We start from the raw sequence: 18913 nt of genomic DNA on the forward strand, positions 1-18913 counted from the left end.
CTGCGGATAGTTGGCTGGGCTATACGGATATCCGCGGATAGTCCGGCTATCCGCGGATATCCGGACCAGTGAAACACTGCATGAGGTCCAGACGTCATGGGAGCCAATCAGAGGGCTCCCAGCAGAAGCACCAGAAACCAATCACAGAGGGGAACCCTGGCCAGCCCCACCTGACCTCATTAAGCCAATCAGAGGCCTCCCAGCCTAAACCCTGGCTCCCAATCACAGAAAGGAACACTGGCCAGCCCCCCTGGTATAATAAGAGGGCTGCCATGATGAGACAGATCGTCCTGGCTTGCTGAATGCTTCCTGAGAGACATGCTCCTGCTCCATTGCTGGTGCCCTACAAAGGGCTGTACATAGTTATAAACCTAAGCTGTTCAGTGATTAACCCCTTCACTATCACTACAGTATAGTTAAATCATTCATTTGCTTGATTGATGTCATAAATGTGACATTTAGAGTGTGTGCTGCAGTGCTGCTGCAGCTGCTATGTGATTGTGTGTGTGTTGTACACACACCAGGCCAGGTGCTGCCTGCCTGCCACGAGCAAACACGTGCAAAGTGCCACGTGCAAACACATGCACAGTGCAAACACGTGCAAAGTGCAAACACGTGCAAACTGCAAAAATGTGCAAACACGTGAAAACACGTGCAAAAATGTGTGGCACTTTGAACGTGTTTGCACGTGTTTGCACTTTCCACATTTTTGCACTTTGCACGTGTTTGCACTTTGCACATTTTTTGCACGTGTTTGCATGTGTTTGCACATGTTTGCACATTTTTGCATGTGTTTGCACATTTTTGCATGTGTTTGCACATTTTTGCATGTGTTTGCACATTTTTGCATGTGTTTGCACTTTGCACATTTTTGCATGTGTTTGCACATTTTTGCATGTTTGCACATTTTTGCATGTGTTTGCACATTTTTGCATGTGTTTGCACATTTTTGCATGTTTGCGCGTGTTTGCACATTTTTGCATGTGTTTGCACATTTTTGCATGTGTTTGCACATTTTTGCATGTGTTTGCACTTTGCACATTTTTGCATGTGTTTGCACATTTTTGCATGTTTGCGCGTGTTTGCACATTTTTGCATGTGTTTGCACATTTTTGCACGTGTTTGCACATGTTGGCACTTGGCACATGGCACATGGCACTTTGCCCTTGGCACTTTGCATTTGGCACTTGGCCCTTTGCACTTGACACTTGGCCCTTTGAACTTGGCCCTTTGCACTTGACACTTGGCCCTTTGAACTTGGCCCTTTGCATTTGGCACTTGGCCCTTTGCACTTGACACTTGGCCCTTTGAACTTGGCCCTTTGCACTTGACACTTGGCCCTTTGAACTTGGCCCTTTGCATTTGTCACTTGGCCCTTTGCATTTGTCACTTGGCCCTTTGAACTTGGCCCTTTGCACTTGACACTTGGCCCTTTGAACTTGGCCCTTTGCATTTGGCTCTTGGCCCTTTGAACTTGGCCCTTTGCATTTGGCCCTTTGCACTTGACACTTGGCCCTTTGCAGTTGGCCCTTTGCACTTGACACTTGGCCCTTTGCAGTTGGCCCTTTGCACTTGACACTTGGCCCTTTGAACTTGGCCCTTTGCACTTGGCCCTTTGCACTTGACACTTGGCCCTTTGCACTTGGCCCTTTGCACTTGACACTTGGCCCTTTGAACTTGGCCTTTTGCATTTGGCACTTTGCACTTGGCCCTTTGCACTTGACACTTGGCCCTTTGCACTTGACACTTGGCACTTTGAACTTGGCCCTTTGCATTTGGCACTTTGCACTTGGCCCTTTGCACTTGACACTTGGCCCTTTGCACTTGGCCCTTTGCACTTGACACTTGGCCCTTTGAACTTGGCCCTTTGCATTTGGCACTTGACACTTGGCCCTTTGCACTTGGCCCTTTGCACTTGACACTTGGCCCTTTGCACTTGGCCCTTTGCACTTGACACTTGACCCTTTGAACTTGGCACTTTGCATTAGGCACTTGGCCCTTTGCATTTGGCACTTTGCACTTGGCCCTTTGACAGCCTTTTTTTGTGGGGGGGGGGGATTTTAAGTCCCCACATCATCAATTAGTGTTCCCCTTTGAAAAAGAATGATGCTACATGCCTAATTGACCCTTACAAACCTTTTAAAAGCAATTTAAAGGCCACTTCCGGGTTTCAATTCGGATATCCGAATCCGGTCGGATACTAGGGTCGGATATCCGAATCGGATTCGGATAGGAAAATTTTGAATTCGGATATCCGACCCGGATCGGATAGCGGGGTATCCGGATCCGAATCGGATTCGGATTTTGAAAAGGGGTATCCGAGCAGCACTGTGCGTGATGAGGATGAAGGAGGCACAAAAATCAGGTTTCACTCAGGGCGCTGTGAAACCTAAGTCCGGCCCTGTGCACTGTGCTGGTGAACTACAAGTAGCAGTCTAGCCGAACACCAAAGTCGGAAACAGTGCACAGCATAAGAAGCACAAAAAAAAAAACAAAAAAAACAAACAAACAAAAAAAAAAACACAGGTCCTCTAGTCCAGGGCTTTTCAACCTTTCTGCTGGGTACACACGATGCGATTTCCCGCGAGATCGATTATTTCCGATGTTCGATCGGGTTTCGATCGATACAGCCATCGTTTTTGCATACTTAACATGAGAAAATCGACGGCTGTATCGATCAGAACCCAATCGAACATGTCGGAAATAGTCGATTTACCGGGAAATCGAGCGGGAAACCGCATCGTGTGTACCCAGCATTATCATACCTCCCAACTTTTTGAGATGAGAAAGAGGGACACTTAAGCCACGCCCCTGCCACACCCATCACCACGCCTCCGTCACACCCCTAGTCACGCATACCATAAAGATTTCATAAGAAACATATGTTGTTTTATAATTCAAACCACACTGGTCCTTTCTATCCTGCTTCATTTTCCTTCATAGTAACATTTTAAAATTAGTAATATATCAATTTAAAGGATGGGAATAAAGTTTAGAGTCAATCAAACACATTTTTTAGTAAAGAAATATATATATTTACATTGAAAGAGGGACAAAGTCCTGAAAGAGGGGCAAATGATGAGGAAATAGGGACAGAGGAACAGGGCTTCCAAAGAGGGACTGTCCCTCTGAAAGAGGGACAGTTGGGAGCTATGCATTATACTGGTGTGCAAAATAACCACAGCGCTTTGACACTTCCCTTTACGCTCTGCAGGTCACCACAGTGCTCACAAATAAACATATGCAGGTGACCATCACCAAAGTAAAAGGCACACAAGATTGGTCACTTCCTCTTCGAAGAAAACCACAAGTTTATTCCAGTATAATACAATTAAGGACGGCGGAAGGCCAAAACTAGTAGGAACTGGGGACTGGGCATGCTGACACCAACACTTTGATGATTATCTATGTGCGCTGTCACACTACATGCGTTTTTTATGCTAAGGGTCCCTGTTAAAAGAACCCCTGAAGTAAGTGAATGTATACTTAATTGTATTGGACTGGAATAAATGTGGTTTTCTTTGAAGAGGGAGTGATCAATCTTTCGTGCCTTTTTCTCTGGTGATGGTCACCTACATATGTTTATTTGTGAGCACTGTGGTGACCTACAGAGCGTAAAGGGAAGTGCCAAAGTGCTGTGGTTATTTTGTACAACCATATTGGAGTGGTTACCAGAAGCAGCTGACAAAGGGCCTGATTCACAAAGCGGTGCAAACTTTTTCGCGGACTTTTGCGCGCGCAATTTGCCGCGATTTGCGCGATCGCGGACTTTTGCGCACGCAATTTGCAGCGATTCGCGGGATTCGCGGAAATTAGCCGCGCAAAACTCCGCAATCGCGTGAATCGCGGCAAATTGCGCGCGCAAAAGTCCGCGAAAAAGTTTGCACCGCTTTGTGAATCAGGCCCAAAGTGTGTGATCTGAAGGAGCGCTTGTATTCTTTTTTTCTACAGCATTATAAAGATTGTACCACTTTTATCACATGGCATTTTTAATGTACCACCAGTGACTCTGCAAAAACGGCAAAAAATGGATGTGGTCATGACAGGCTGTGGGAGGAGCTAACTGCCAGGGATCGACCACAATTAGCTAGAAAGAACACATAAAAACAAACAACTAACCATAAAATACCCTACCACTTGTATCACATGGCAATTTTTTTTAGATGAGTCAGGTTTTTGCTGCAATTTTAGCTGCTTCATTTTACAGGAGGGATCTAAAATTACTGAAAAACCCTGACCCAGGGGGGCAGGGTGCTGCCTGGATCAGGGTGCCGGGTGCTAGCTGGGTCAGGCTGCAGGGCACTGGGTAGGTCAAGGTGCTGGCTGAGTCAGGGTACAGGAAGGTGGCTGGGTCAGGATGAAGGTTGCTGGCTAGGTCAGAGTAATGGCTGAGTTAGGTTGCAGGGTGCTGGCTGTGTCAGGGTGCAGGGTGGGTCAGGATGCAGGCTTCTGGCAGGTTTAGAGTGCTGGCTAGGTCACGGTGCAGGTTGTTGGCTTGGTCAGGGTGCTGACTAAGGGTACAGTGTGCTGGGTGAGTCAGGGTGCTGGCTGATTCAGTGTTCAGGGTTACGGCTAGGTCAGGGTAAAGGGTGCTGGCTGGGTCAGGGTGCAGGTTGCTGGCTTGGTCAGGGTGCTGACTAAGGGTACAGTGTGCTGGGTGAGTCAGGGTGCTGGCTGATTCAGTGTTCAGGGTTACGGCTAGGTCAGGGTAAAGGGTGCTGGCTGGGTCAGGGTGCAGGTTGCTGGCTTGGTCAGGGTTCTGACTCAGGGTACAGTGTGCAGGGTTCTGGCTAGGTCATGGTAAAGGGGGCTGGCTGGGTCAGGGCGCAGGTTGCTGGCTTGGTCAGGGTGCGCAGGATGGGTCAAGGTACAGGCTGGGTCAGAGTGCAGGATGCTGGCTAGGTCAGGGTGCTGGCTGGGTTAGTGACCAGGTGCAGGGTGGGTCAAGATGCAGACTCCGTCACGGTGCGCAGGGTGGATGAGGGTGCAGGCTGGGTCAGGATTGATCAAGGTGCAGGCTGGGTCAGGGTGCGCAGGGGGATCAAGGTGCAATGGGTGCCTCTGCCATCATTACTGTCCTCAGATTGGCTGCAAGCGTCTGGTCCTCCTTGTCACTGCTGTGCTCTTGGTTTCTCCCCTGACGCTGCTACCGGAGCCCCACTCTCCTCACAATACTACCAGACCTCAGATCAGCGACATAGCAGAGACAGGGACGGCTCGCACACTACTCGCGCCTGGTGTACTACGAATATGGAAGCGACCAATGACATCACTTCTGCATTCGTAGTACACCAGGTGTGAGTAGCATGCGTGCCATCTGCTATGCCGCTGATCTGAGATCTGGTAGTATTGTGGGGAGGAGAGTGGGGCTCAGGTAGGGGCGGTGGGGACAGCACCAGGAGCCGGGGAGGCAGTGCAGCAGACAGCGGTGCGCATACCACCTTGCAGGTGGCAAAGTACCACCACGTACCATGGGTTGAAAAGCCCTGCTCTAGTCGGTGCTCTACTAGGAGCAGCACAGATCTCCAACAGCTAAAGTGTGCACTGGGCACACAGAACAGCAAGAGAGATACCTCATTGGCTGCCATATGTCTGCTGACTCTGGGGCAAGGGGTCAGCAACATTGGCTTCATGCAAACATAACGGGGTGGTTCGAACTTCACAATCTGTTCGCTGGCTGATGAATGGCTGATGATCGCCGGGAACTGTTCGTCGGCAAACGGTCCGGGCCATCACTAGCCACAGCCAGATATGTTATTGAATAAAATAAATACTTGACCAAATGTAATATTTGTTATTTCATTTCTTTAGCTAGGTTTTCTTTATTGGGTTTTAGGACTTATTTGAAAATCAGATACTCTTTTAAAGGGGAACTGAAGAGAGAGGTATATGGAGGCTGTCATGTTTATTTCCTTTTAATCAATACCAGTTGCCTGGCAGCCCTGCTGGTCTATTTCTCTGCAGTAGTATCTGATTAAAACCAGAAACAAGCATGCAGCTAGTCTTGTCAGATCAGACTTATAAGTCTGAACCACTGAAACACCTGATCTGCTGCATGCTTGTTCAGGGGTTATGGCTAATAGTATTAGAGGCAGAGGATCAGCAGGGCTGCCAGGCAACTGGTATTGTTTAAAAGGAAATAAACATGACAGCCTCCATATACCTCTCTCTTCAGTTCCCCTTTAAGTGACATTCACATAAAAATACCAAAATATGTAAATGGTTTACAAACTTTTAGACACCATTATATTTGCTAAAAGAAAAGAGCTGTTTGTCTGCCACTTCCTGAACTGAAGTCCCCTTAACCCTCCTGGCGGTAAGCCCGAGCTGAGCTCGGGCTATGCCGCCGGGAGGCACCGCTCAGGCCCCGCTGGGCCGATTTGCATAATTTTTTTTTTTGCTGCACGCAGCTAGCACTTTGCTAGCTGCGTGCAGTGTCCGATCGCCGCCGCTACCCGCCGATCCGCCGCTATCCGTCGCGCCGCAGCCGCCCCCCCCCCCCCTCAGACCCCGTGCGCTGCCTGGCCAATCAGTGCCAGGCAGCGCCGTGGGGTGGATCGGAGTCCCCTTTGACGTCACAACGTCGATGACGTCGGTGACGTCATCCCGCCCCGTCGCCATGGCGACGGGGGAAGCCCTCCAAGAGATCCCGTTCTTTGAACGGGATCTCTTGATCTCCGATCGCCGGCGGCGATCGGAGGGGCTGGGGGGATGCCGCTGAGCAGCGGCTATCATGTAGCGAGACCTCGTCTCGCTACATGAAAAAGAAAAAAAAACGTATTTGCTGCCCCCTGGCGGATTTTGACAAACCGCCAGGAGGGTTAAAGTGAGGCCTGATTCCCATCTGCAGCCTTTGTAGTTGGACCACGTGCGGCAAGCAGGAGCGGACACTTGTGTCCACACTGATGGTCCAATGTGGACTGGTTGCAGCCCGGGGCAGATGTGTGGGGAATGCTTCCACCTGTCCGGGATTATCGCGAACTGCACAGAAGTGCGGTCCACTTATAATAACAAATCCAACTGATCCATTGCAGACTAACAAGTGTGAACAGCTTTAATATATAAAACAGGAGCCGTTTACTGTCAGTTTTGTGATGCAGTAAAATGGACAAAATATGTCCGTTTTACTCTCAAGTGGGAACACAGCCTAACTGATGTTTTATGTCACCATTTTAGTATGATTACAGCAGGTAAACAAGTACTGATTGCTGCTTAATTAAACTGGTTCCTTTTTTTATAAATATGGTTATCGTTAAGATGCAGTCCACAGGCAAACAAAGAAATGTCTATCGTATTACCACCCTTTTCTTGTAAACAGGTCTTTAAGTGTTTAAGCTAAACCTCACAGCAAGGTTTTGAAAAAAGCCAACACTATTGACATTTACAATTTTTATCTGTAGAAGATATCAGTAAAAAAGAGATGTTTAGTCAACAGGTATGAGTGGAATTGTCTTTGTGATAGGAGATCACCCATTGCTTTTGTTTTCAAAAATGTTCAGCTGCACTTTAAAGTATGGACACCATGAATGCAATTTTTCTTTTCACAATTATTTATTTTTTGTTTGTTTCAGGTGCACTTTCTGGGCAGTGAAGGACCAGACCTTAAGTGCCTATGAAGAATGAGACGCTTAGATGGTCAATAGTGGGTAAGGAGGAGACTGTGTTTCTAAGCAGAAACAAGCCACATAAAGTAGATGATGAAGAGGACAGTGAGAGATGTCCTTCTGTATGCTCTGGAGGACCTGGAATCCAATTCACTACACAAATTCAGAAGAAAGCTCACTGATGTAGAGGCTAAGGATGGAGACACCATCCCAAGAGGTCGTCTAGAAAAAGCCAGCGCAGATATGATTGTTGATCTCCTTATTGACTTCTATGGAGCCTCCTATAGTTGTGACCTCACGCTTGAAGTTCTATGTCACATTAATGAGAGGACAGTGGAAGAAAGACTCCGCAGAGACTTAGGCAAAGGTAAATAAAACATTCAGTGGACACAGACTATATTGTCACCGATGTATGAAGGTAATGGATCGCGTAACAGCATCGGCAATGGACTTCTATTTCTTTACAGATTAAGGCCTCTTTCTCATCAGGACGTTGTGTTTGGGGCTACGTTAAGGTCGCATAACGTGCCCTAACGCAACGCCTGGTGGTGTTGGAGGAGGACGCTACCTAGAGCTGCGTTATGCAGCTCTTGGTGTGCCTTTTCTGTCCTATAGTCTGCTGTGGAGACCACGTGATCGGAACACTCCGCATCACGTGGTCCCGTCAGCCAATCAGTGGCCGCTCCAGGAAGAAAACAATATTAATTAGCCATGTGGCTAAGTATAATAGCGGACTCTCCCCGCCTCCTCTCCTGCACCAAAAAAAGATAGGTTCACATTACGCCAGGCTCTCCTTGTGGCCAGTTACAGTGGATCCCAGTGTTCAATCTGCTATGTCCATCTAGTATGTCCGTTTTCCATGCAGTGCTTGCAAAAAAGGCATACAGTGTCGGGAGCAGGGCTTTATGTTCTGCCTCCGCAGATGATATGATGGATACTTTCACAATGGACATCTCTCTATAGACCCTATAGGTGACATTGGATCCATCCACATGTCTGTATGTGCCTTTGTAAAAAATGGACTGTTATCGGAAATAATGTGAACCTTTATGGAGTGGGCCAAAGAGAGCTAAAGAGTTCCTATACCAGAAAAAAAACTATGTCACATTGTCTTCCTAACACGGGGTATTTTCAAGTATTTTAGCTGTCAGTCAGTAAGACATTAACCCTTTAACACATGTTTTCCAGACAGTGCAACAGACAGATCTGACTAAGGTGAAAATTACCATAGCCCAGAACAGAAAACTGGTGATATTTTGCTCAAATTTGCCTAATCAAGGTGTGCTTCACATCAACAGCAAAACTAATGCTGGGAATACACAATGCGTTTCTGCCGCTCAGAAATCGAGTGGCAAAACGATCGAACGTAAGATCAGGCATGTTGGAAATGATCTATCAAACCCATCTATCTGCTGCAGAAACTCATTGTGTATTCCCAGCATAACATGCCAAGTTATATGATGTCACATGTTTATTATCTCCATAGTTACACCCATAAGGCACAGCGGGACCCGAGATATACGGAAGCAAAACCTTACAAATGTAAACACAGAGACAGCAGGAGACCAACTGGTGTAGTATGTTTAGCTAATAGGAAGATCTGTTTAAGGTGTAATGACACTCACAAAAAAACAGGTCAAACAACCAACAGGGCACATGGAGAATAACCATCTCCACTTGGCTGCAACAGGTCTCTCTGTGCTTGTTGGTCGCTCTCTTAACCACTTGCCGACTGCCCACAGCCGATGGGCGGCGGCAAGGGCTGGGCCCAAACGACCGCAATACGTGGTTGCCCATCTAACGGTCTCATAGCGGCGATCGCCACTGGGAGACTGATGGCGGAGCTCCATCATTCAAGCGGAGATGCGTGCATCGGTGCACGCGATCTCTTGCAAAGCATGCCCTCGGGACTGCATGCCGATCGGCGTTAGACTGTCCGCTTCCACGCCAATTCATTCCTAAAAAGGTTAACACGTAATTTCGTGTTTTTTATAGAAACAGTTATTTTCAGGGCTGGATTGGGACACTAAGGGCCCACCAGGAATGTTTCAGCCTGGGGCCCACCAACCTCCCTCCCCCTCCCCCCCCCCCCCCGTTTGGGCTCACATACGCTTGTACTCTGTAAATGTTGCGCAGATGACAGTGCTATATAAATACATAATTTAGTAGGACATTAGACTATGGTAGGGAATAGTCTGTGAGATCTGCGGCGTGCACAGAAAAAAAATGGGAATGGGCATGGTCATGATGGGTCATGGGCAGACTCAAAAATACACAAAATAAGTAGCAGTGTTATTGACAGAGAGTGGGTCTGACCAGATAAACCTAAGATAAAATAATCAAGTAGTAACATGCCTCATGATAATTCATCAAGTAGTCAAATGCTGCTAAAGAAAAATATTAAGTAGTCACACACCTCCAGATAAAATAATTAAGTAGCCAGGTGCATCAAAATAAAATAATTTATTAGCCAAATGGGCCCTGTGTATACATAAATTAAGTAGCCATGTTCCCCAGAAAACAGAATTAAGTAGCCATGTGCCCATATACATCAGTATTAGGTAGACAGGGCTGGCTGGGGAGGGCTGGGTGCTTTGCTGGGTGCTACTGCCTGCAATGCTGGGCGGCCTTAGAGTATGCAGGGCCAGGGCCTGAGACAAGTGCCATATGAAGGGCCTAGAGCCTGAGTATACTGTATTTGTCCCCCAGTATAGGTAGCCAGCTATAGGTGTCCACAGTATAGGTAGTTAGCTATAGGTGTCAAGTTATAGGTGTCCCCAGAATAGGTAGTTAGCTATATGTGTCCCCAGTATAGGTAGTTAGCTACAGGTGTCCCCTGTATAGGTAGCCTGAAGGGGGGAGCTTGCTGGCACACAGCGGTGAAGAGGGGGCCGAACTCCACCCTCCCTTACCTGCCCCCCCATCCTTCTGCATTCCCCTCCAGTTTTTAGTGCAGTGGTGGGCTGGTGGCAGTGGGTGGGGAAAGACTCACCTTATCCTGGATCCGGATGCTGGTGTTCTGCCGCAGTTACTGCACGTCACGTGTCTTCCATCTCCAATGCCGCTCACTTTACTTCCGCTAATCAGAAAGTACAGTGAGAGGCATTAGAGACGGCAGACACGTGACGTGCAGTGACGCAGATCCCCGGCGCCTGGAACATGGAAGAAATAAGTAATTCCCTGCCCGGCCACTGCCATTTGCCATTCTGGAGGGGGGAGTGCAGAACAGGGGTCCCCCAGGTGAGGGAGGGGGGAGTTGGGCCCTCTCCCCACCACTCTGTGCCCAAGCCCCCCTTTCCTGCGCTGCTACCCCCTCCTGCTGCTCGGCAGGGCCTGGGAGGGCCCATTTAAAATAAAAGGGCTAGGCCTACCGGGAATTCTCCAGTGTTACTTCAAGATGTACAGAGGCGCCGAAAGAGTAAAAATGGCTAAAACGTTAAAATGTTTTGGTCGCGGTGGTGGACCGGCCGACCATCAACGGACAACAAGGCTGTTGTTTTTCAATACATATATACAAAATTTATTTAGAAAGCTCCCAGCAAATAGTCGCAACGCGTTTCACGGGCATCAACCCGCTTCTTCAGGCAATAGGGGGTAGGAGCAACAACACTGCAAATGACAGAGATACATAGCTAGCATCAGCAAACATACTGTGTGTGTTACATAGTACACAGTTAGTGAGTTATATATACACATGATTTTTCTGGTATGAATAGTGTTAAAAATTATATATTCACGCTGACCAGTCATAAAACATAATTACACCTGTGTAAAACATTGCTTGTTGCAGAATATGTGTCCTTAATGTAGGGACGTTTGGGGTAGTGACAGTGTATGATTACCGTGGGAAGAATCTATTTGTGGGCTGTGCTGGCTTCGTAGCACTAAGTGCTGCTTAATAATGGAGTGATGGCTACATGTAGTAGAGAGCGTGGTAGAGTGAGAAGGATACAACAACATGATAGTGCTATACTATTGCCTGGATGGGGGGGAAGTATACACTTACCAGCGTCAAGTCTGAATGAAGCTTGGCACCTCTGTGTCAGTAGATAGTGTGTAATGGGTTTATGAGGAGAATATGGGCGGTGCCGAGGGACGTGAGGGGGGTGTGGCGATGTGAGGGGCAGGATAGGCTGCCTACGTTGATTGGTCAATGCGGAGGGGATGGGCAGGGCCCCTCAGTGACCGTTATGTGTGCGCTGAGTCTAATGTGTGCCAGTGATCTGCGCGGGGGATTATGGGGCGAGTATAACGTGGCGCTGTGCTAGTGCGCATGTGCGCGCTACGTCACAGTGCTGTGGAATGTGTGGAACGCATCACACACTTCCGTACTTCAGCTTGGCCAGTCAGGGGAAGGGGAGGGGCGGAGAGAGGAGGCATGTTCACACATGATGAGCTTCAGTATACAGGCTATGTATACTGTTTAAGACCTCCACGTGGTAAAATAGTTTTTTCTAAAGGAAGCAATTAATCCCCGTTTGTCCCTATATTAGTTTTTTTCCCCCGTGTAGCTTTGTTAATATTTTGGTTATACTCTATATAAAGCGCTGCTGCCCTCCAGTGGTCAATATAAAAAAAAAAAAACACACCTCTTGCAATATCGTATGCTCTTAGGGGATGCATATACAACTACATTGTGACAATATGTTTAAGCCGGACATTGTTAATAACATACAACTTTTATCCTCTAAAACTTAATAACACCCTGTCTGCTTTTGGGTGATTTTCAGGATCATAATTGACTTAAACCAAACATAAAATAACATAAGAAACGTAAGAACAGACGTAAAATGTAGACATAAAATAAGACATAAAAATTCGGTACAATTTGACATTAAAAAGTCTTGTGATTATTAAAAGGAGAGGACGAATAAAATCTGGACGAGATCTGTGATAAGATGATATATTAATATATTAATATATTTTCTCCAGCTGCTCATTAAGGCCGCCTGGAGTGAGTGATTTTAAGATTTGGATCCAATACATCTCACGTGCTTTTAGTAGCTCAAACGAGTTGAATCGGTTTTGTGGAATTGTATCAATGAGTGTGATGTGGAATAATTCCGGGTTACTGTCGTGGTGGGTGGTGAAGTGTCGCGATACGCTGTGCAGGGGGTATTTTTTGATAATATTCCTTTTATGTTGTCCAATTCTTGATCTTGCGGGTTGAGTGGTCCTACCCACATATTGGAGCTGGCATGGGCATGTGATGATGTAAATTACATATTTTGACTCACAGTTGAGGTGGTATTTGATTTGGTACTCTGTTTTGGTGACCTGGGAATGAAATGTCGAGGCCCGGTGGACAAAGCTGCAGGCCAGGCATTTTTTGTGATTACATGGGGCTGATCCTGTGGGGAAATCTATTGGGGTAGGGGTGGGGTCATCCTGAGGTGTGCGTAGCCTACTAGGAGCCAGTATACCGCGCAAATTGGGGGCACGCCTGTACGTGACCGCTGGTTTTGGAGTAAGGATAGGGCGGAGGTGGGGATCCTGAAGTAGGATTTCCCACCTTTTGTAAAGTATATTCCGGATGGATGAGTGTTGGGCGCTGTATTTTGTGATGAACCGGGGTATGTCATTAATCTGGGAATTGTTGGTGGGGGATGGAGGATTCTGCATTCTGGCTTTATGTTGTGTCTTTCAGTAGTTTTTTGGGGTATTTACGGTCTATGAATTTTTTGGTTAAGATTTTAGATTGGGTATTGTATGTCTGTGTCTCTGTGCAATTGCGGTATATCCTTCTATATTGGCTGTACGGGGTGTTTCTGGTCCAGGGTCGATGGTGAAAACTGTGGTAATGTATGTAATTATTGGCATCGACTGGTTTGAAGAAGGTTTTGGTTACTATACGAGACGAGTGAGTGTATAGGACAAGGTCCAAAAACTCTATAGAACCGGGGTCATGATGAAAGGTGAACTGCAGGCCTGCTGGATTTGAATTGAGATATTCGACAAAAGACGGGATCAGATTGCTTGGGCCTTTCCATATAAACACTAAATCGTCGATATATCTTTTGTAAAAAATGATGTTACCAATAAAGGGGTTATCATTGTACATTTTTAGCTGTTCCAGGTATCCCATTGCCAAATTTGCATATGAGGGCGAGAATGAGCTTCCCATCGAAACTCCGTTTACTTGCTGGTATATGTTGTCGCCGAATGTAAAGAAATTATTATGTAGAATAAATTCAACACAGTTTATAAGGAAAGTCTGTTGAGTTATGGGCATGTCGCTGTTCCTTTGCAGATAGTATTGTAGGGCAGTGAGTCCGAAGTGATGTGGTATGTTGGTGTAGAGGGATGTTACGTCGCAGGTCAGCCATGTATAATCATCTTGCCATGGTATATGTTGTAAAAAACTGATGAGGTGCTGAGAGTCCTTGATGTACGAGGGGAGGGTTTGTACATGGGCCTGTAGGTGTGTATCAATGAATCTGGATAAGTTGCTGGTGACTGAGTCTATTCCTGAAATAATAGGTCTTCCTGGGGGTTTATGGAGGTTTTTGTGTATTTTTGGAAGATAGTAAAAGAACGGAGTTTTGGGATGGGGATTAATGATGACATTTCTTTCATTTTTGGTGACAATGTTATTGAGTAGAGCATTGTTGATAAAGTCTTTGAGGGTTTTGTTGAGATCTATTGTGGGGTCTGTGTCCAGTAGGGTATAATGTTTAGGGTCGCTTAATAGTCTGGTGGATTCCTCTAAATAGTCTGTCCTATTAAGAATGACAATCCCTCCCCCCTTGTCTGCGGGCTTGATAATGATGTCAGTATTGTTACGTAGGGTTTTCAGGGCTACCTTTTCGGATGGTGTAAGGTTGGATTGTGGGAGAGAGTCGGGGGTAAATAATTCTTGTAAGTCATTGAGAACCAGGGAGTAAAATGTGTCGATGAAATTACCCTTAGAGGCGGTCGGGTAGAATCTTGATCGGCCCTTTAGGTTGGTACTGATAAATTTTTCCACGGCCATGTCTGCAGGGGATACTGTAACTAATGGGATAGAGTCATTCGCGGTGATAATTAAGTTGGTTGGGTCTAGGGGTGGTGCGTCTTGGAGTTTCTTTATTGCAAAGTGTCGTTTTAAGGTGAGTTTACGGATATATGTGTTAAGGTCGCTGAATAGTTCAAATAGGTCAGAGTTGTTCGTGGGACAAAATGAGAGGCCTTTTTCTAGAAGGTTGGATTCTTGTTTTGTTAGGATGTGGTTGGACAGATTGAAGATGCTTCTTTTGTGATTTGTTGTGTTATTGGACGGGTCGGTAGGGATAATTGTTGCTAACGTTTGTTTCTTTTTTCTTTTGCCTCGGCATCCTCGTTTTCTGTATCTGATAATTGGCGTTTGGATTTCCGGAGAGGTTGCATTACTGTGCGGGTTGTGATGGGGCTGGGTAATTGGGTGGACAGGAGGTTCTGGGAGAGAGATGCTGGTAGGTCTAAAAAAGACGAGGACATGTTTATGTTATGAGTTCCCTCTATTGGCGCTATTTCTGTGGGTTCAGAGTTTTTTTCCTTCTGAGTAGTCTGTTTGGGACTCAAACTGGTGGGTGGGTGATCTGGGGGGCACCGTGGTGGAGTAGGTTGACTCGGTGATGAGGTGGGGCTGGAGTCTGATGTGTAGGTACTAATTTGTGATATCCTTAGGTCGTTAATGGAGGGGTTTTCTTCAGGGTTGAGAGATGGTGGGGAGGGATGGTTAGCTATGGGGGGTATTTCGGCGGGGGTCTCGCTTAAGACCCATTTTTTGAAGCTAAACTTGAAGGAGGAAGGTAAAGTAACGTTTTTGACTGTTGTGTGGTCAACTCCAATATGTGGGTTCCTGGGGGTGATATCTGCAAGTGGAGAATTAGTGGAAGGTGGGGGTCGTTTAGAGAGTGTGGGGCGTTGAATCTTGGATATACCTTTATCCTGGATGGGTTTTGTGTAGTTGAAGCTGTGAGGTGGTGGTGCTGCAAGTGTGGGTTGGTTCATGGTGCCTGTGGGTAACGGAGTGTGAGGTGGTGGTGGATGTGTTGGGTCGGCCGCTGGGGTTGTGAAGGTGAGGGGAGGGGGTGGGAATGGTGGATATTGGATCTGTGTGGGCTTTGGGATGTTCAGGCTCATTAATGGGGGTGGTGGTATGGTGGGACCAGTGTTCGGTGTGGGTGGAACTGGAGGGTTTGGTATAAATCGTGGTTTGCGTTCCCGCTCTCTGTGTTCGGCATATGCCAACCTGTCACGGTTTAATTTCTTAAGTTTGGTTTCGGTGGTGTCCTGCTCAAATCGTTTGAGTCTAGAGGTGAGGTTGGATAATAGTGGATAGTATTGGGGATTGGTTTTGTGTTGGGCTATGTAGTCTTTACAATCATTAATATTTGGTTGTAGTTCAAGAACAAGGGATTTCCTTTTTTTGATAATTCTCTCCATGATGCCCTGGGTGCATATTTCTAAATAATTATAAAATTCTGTGGTGAACACAGTATCTTTTGGAAATGCAGACAATGTTTTTATGCGAATGCCATCTGGGGAGATTTTTTCGCTTATATATGTTTCCTGCATGGCTACATCAGCTAGATTGAAAAATTCATCTTTCAGGGCAGACTCCAATTTTTGGAAAGTGGGTTTCAAGTCTATATGGGGAATGTTATCGGGATTTGGGGAGTTAATAGTGGGTTCTGTTGTAGGTGAATTGTTCATTTTAAATTGTGCCAACAGGACTTTTCTGTGTATGGTGTGTTCTTCAAGGAAATCCATTTTCTGATGGGCTGCAATCGAGTCTGGGTTGCCGTGTAGTCGTCGGAATACTTGGCCAAGCGTACTTGCAGAATATGAAAAGATAGAAGACCGAGAGCCCAATATAGTGTAGTATGTATTAGTGGGGGATGGGAATAATGAAAGTAAGTAATATACTCACAAGTCAGGGTTGCCCCAAGCGCAACCACTGAAAACGCAGGTGGGGAGAACAAGCCTGTCCCCACTCAGGAGTAAAACGTCGCTCTCTGTGGATAGAAGAATAGTAGGGCAGGTCACCCTTCCACCAAGGGTGGACTTCTGGATACGTCAAGATGTACAGAGGCGCCGAAAGAGTAAAAATGGCTAAAACGTTAAAATGTTTTGGTCGCGGTGGTGGACCGGCCGACCATCAACGGACAACAAGGCTGTTGTTTTTCAATACATATATACAAAATTTATTTAGAAAGCTCCCAGCAAATAGTCGCAACGCGTTTCACGGGCATCAACCCGCTTCTTCAGGCAATAGGGGGTAGGAGCAACAACACTGCAAATGACAGAGATACATAGCTAGCATCAGCAAACATACTGTGTGTGTTACATAGTACACAGTTAGTGAGTTATATATACACATGATTTTTCTGGTATGAATAGTGTTAAAAATTATATATTCACGCTGACCAGTCATAAAACATAATTACACCTGTGTAAAACATTGCTTGTTGCAGAATATGTGTCCTTAATGTAGGGACGTTTGGGGTAGTGACAGTGTATGATTACCGTGGGAAGAATCTATTTGTGGGCTGTGCTGGCTTCGTAGCACTAAGTGCTGCTTAATAATGGAGTGATGGCTACATGTAGTAGAGAGCGTGGTAGAGTGAGAAGGATACAACAACATGATAGTGCTATACTATTGCCTGGATGGGGGGGAAGTATACACTTACCAGCGTCAAGTCTGAATGAAGCTTGGCACCTCTGTGTCAGTAGATAGTGTGTAATGGGTTTATGAGGAGAATATGGGCGGTGCCGAGGGACGTGAGGGGGGTGTGGCGATGTGAGGGGCAGGATAGGCTGCCTACGTTGATTGGTCAATGCGGAGGGGATGGGCAGGGCCCCTCAGTGACCGTTATGTGTGCGCTGAGTCTAATGTGTGCCAGTGATCTGCGCGGGGGATTATGGGGCGAGTATAACGTGGCGCTGTGCTAGTGCGCATGTGCGCGCTACGTCACAGTGCTGTGGAATGTGTGGAACGCATCACACACTTCCGTACTTCAGCTTGGCCAGTCAGGGGAAGGGGAGGGGCGGAGAGAGGAGGCATGTTCACACATGATGAGCTTCAGTATACAGGCTATGTATACTGTTTAAGACCTCCACGTGGTAAAATAGTTTTTTCTAAAGGAAGCAATTAATCCCCGTTTGTCCCTATATTAGTTTTTTTCCCCCGTGTAGCTTTGTTAATATTTTGGTTATACTCTATATAAAGCGCTGCTGCCCTCCAGTGGTCAATATAAAAAAAAAAAAACACACCTCTTGCAATATCGTATGCTCTTAGGGGATGCATATACAACTACATTGTGACAATATGTTTAAGCCGGACATTGTTAATAACATACAACTTTTATCCTCTAAAACTTAATAACACCCTGTCTGCTTTTGGGTGATTTTCAGGATCATAATTGACTTAAACCAAACATAAAATAACATAAGAAACGTAAGAACAGACGTAAAATGTAGACATAAAATAAGACATAAAAATTCGGTACAATTTGACATTAAAAAGTCTTGTGATTATTAAAAGGAGAGGACGAATAAAATCTGGACGAGATCTGTGATAAGATGATATATTAATATATTAATATATTTTCTCCAGCTGCTCATTAAGGCCGCCTGGAGTGAGTGATTTTAAGATTTGGATCCAATACATCTCACGTGCTTTTAGTAGCTCAAACGAGTTGAATCGGTTTTGTGGAATTGTATCAATGAGTGTGATGTGGAATAATTCCGGGTTACTGTCGTGGTGGGTGGTGAAGTGTCGCGATACGCCCCTCCGCATTGACCAATCAACGTAGGCAGCCTATCCTGCCCCTCACATCGCCACACCCCCCTCACGTCCCTCGGCACCGCCCATATTCTCCTCATAAACCCATTACACACTATCTACTGACACAGAGGTGCCAAGCTTCATTCAGACTTGACGCTGGTAAGTGTATACTTCCCCCCCATCCAGGCAATAGTATAGCACTATCATGTTGTTGTATCCTTCTCACTCTACCACGCTCTCTACTACATGTAGCCATCACTCCATTATTAAGCAGCACTTAGTGCTACGAAGCCAGCACAGCCCACAAATAGATTCTTCCCACGGTAATCATACACTGTCACTACCCCAAACGTCCCTACATTAAGGACACATATTCTGCAACAAGCAATGTTTTACACAGGTGTAATTATGTTTTATGACTGGTCAGCGTGAATATATAATTTTTAACACTATTCATACCAGAAAAATCATGTGTATATATAACTCACTAACTGTGTACTATGTAACACACACAGTATGTTTGCTGATGCTAGCTATGTATCTCTGTCATTTGCAGTGT

At 46.1% G+C, this 18913-nt stretch overlaps 1 protein-coding gene across 1 annotated transcript in view; it reads left to right on the plus strand.

Annotated features, from left to right (window-relative positions):
- LOC137525968 (up-regulator of cell proliferation-like) overlaps positions 1-18913 on the plus strand; it is a 64027-nt gene that overhangs the window by 5117 nt on the left and 39997 nt on the right. The window contains exon 2 of the mRNA XM_068247178.1: positions 7572-7971. Coding sequence (XP_068103279.1) covers positions 7695-7971 — 277 coding nt within the window. The 5' untranslated portion in view covers positions 7572-7694. The remainder of the gene's footprint in view (positions 1-7571; positions 7972-18913) is intronic.

The sequence above is a fragment of the Hyperolius riggenbachi genome, chromosome 7 (assembly GCF_040937935.1).
Source record: "Hyperolius riggenbachi isolate aHypRig1 chromosome 7, aHypRig1.pri, whole genome shotgun sequence".
In the NCBI taxonomy this organism is placed as follows: domain Eukaryota; kingdom Metazoa; phylum Chordata; class Amphibia; order Anura; family Hyperoliidae; genus Hyperolius; species Hyperolius riggenbachi.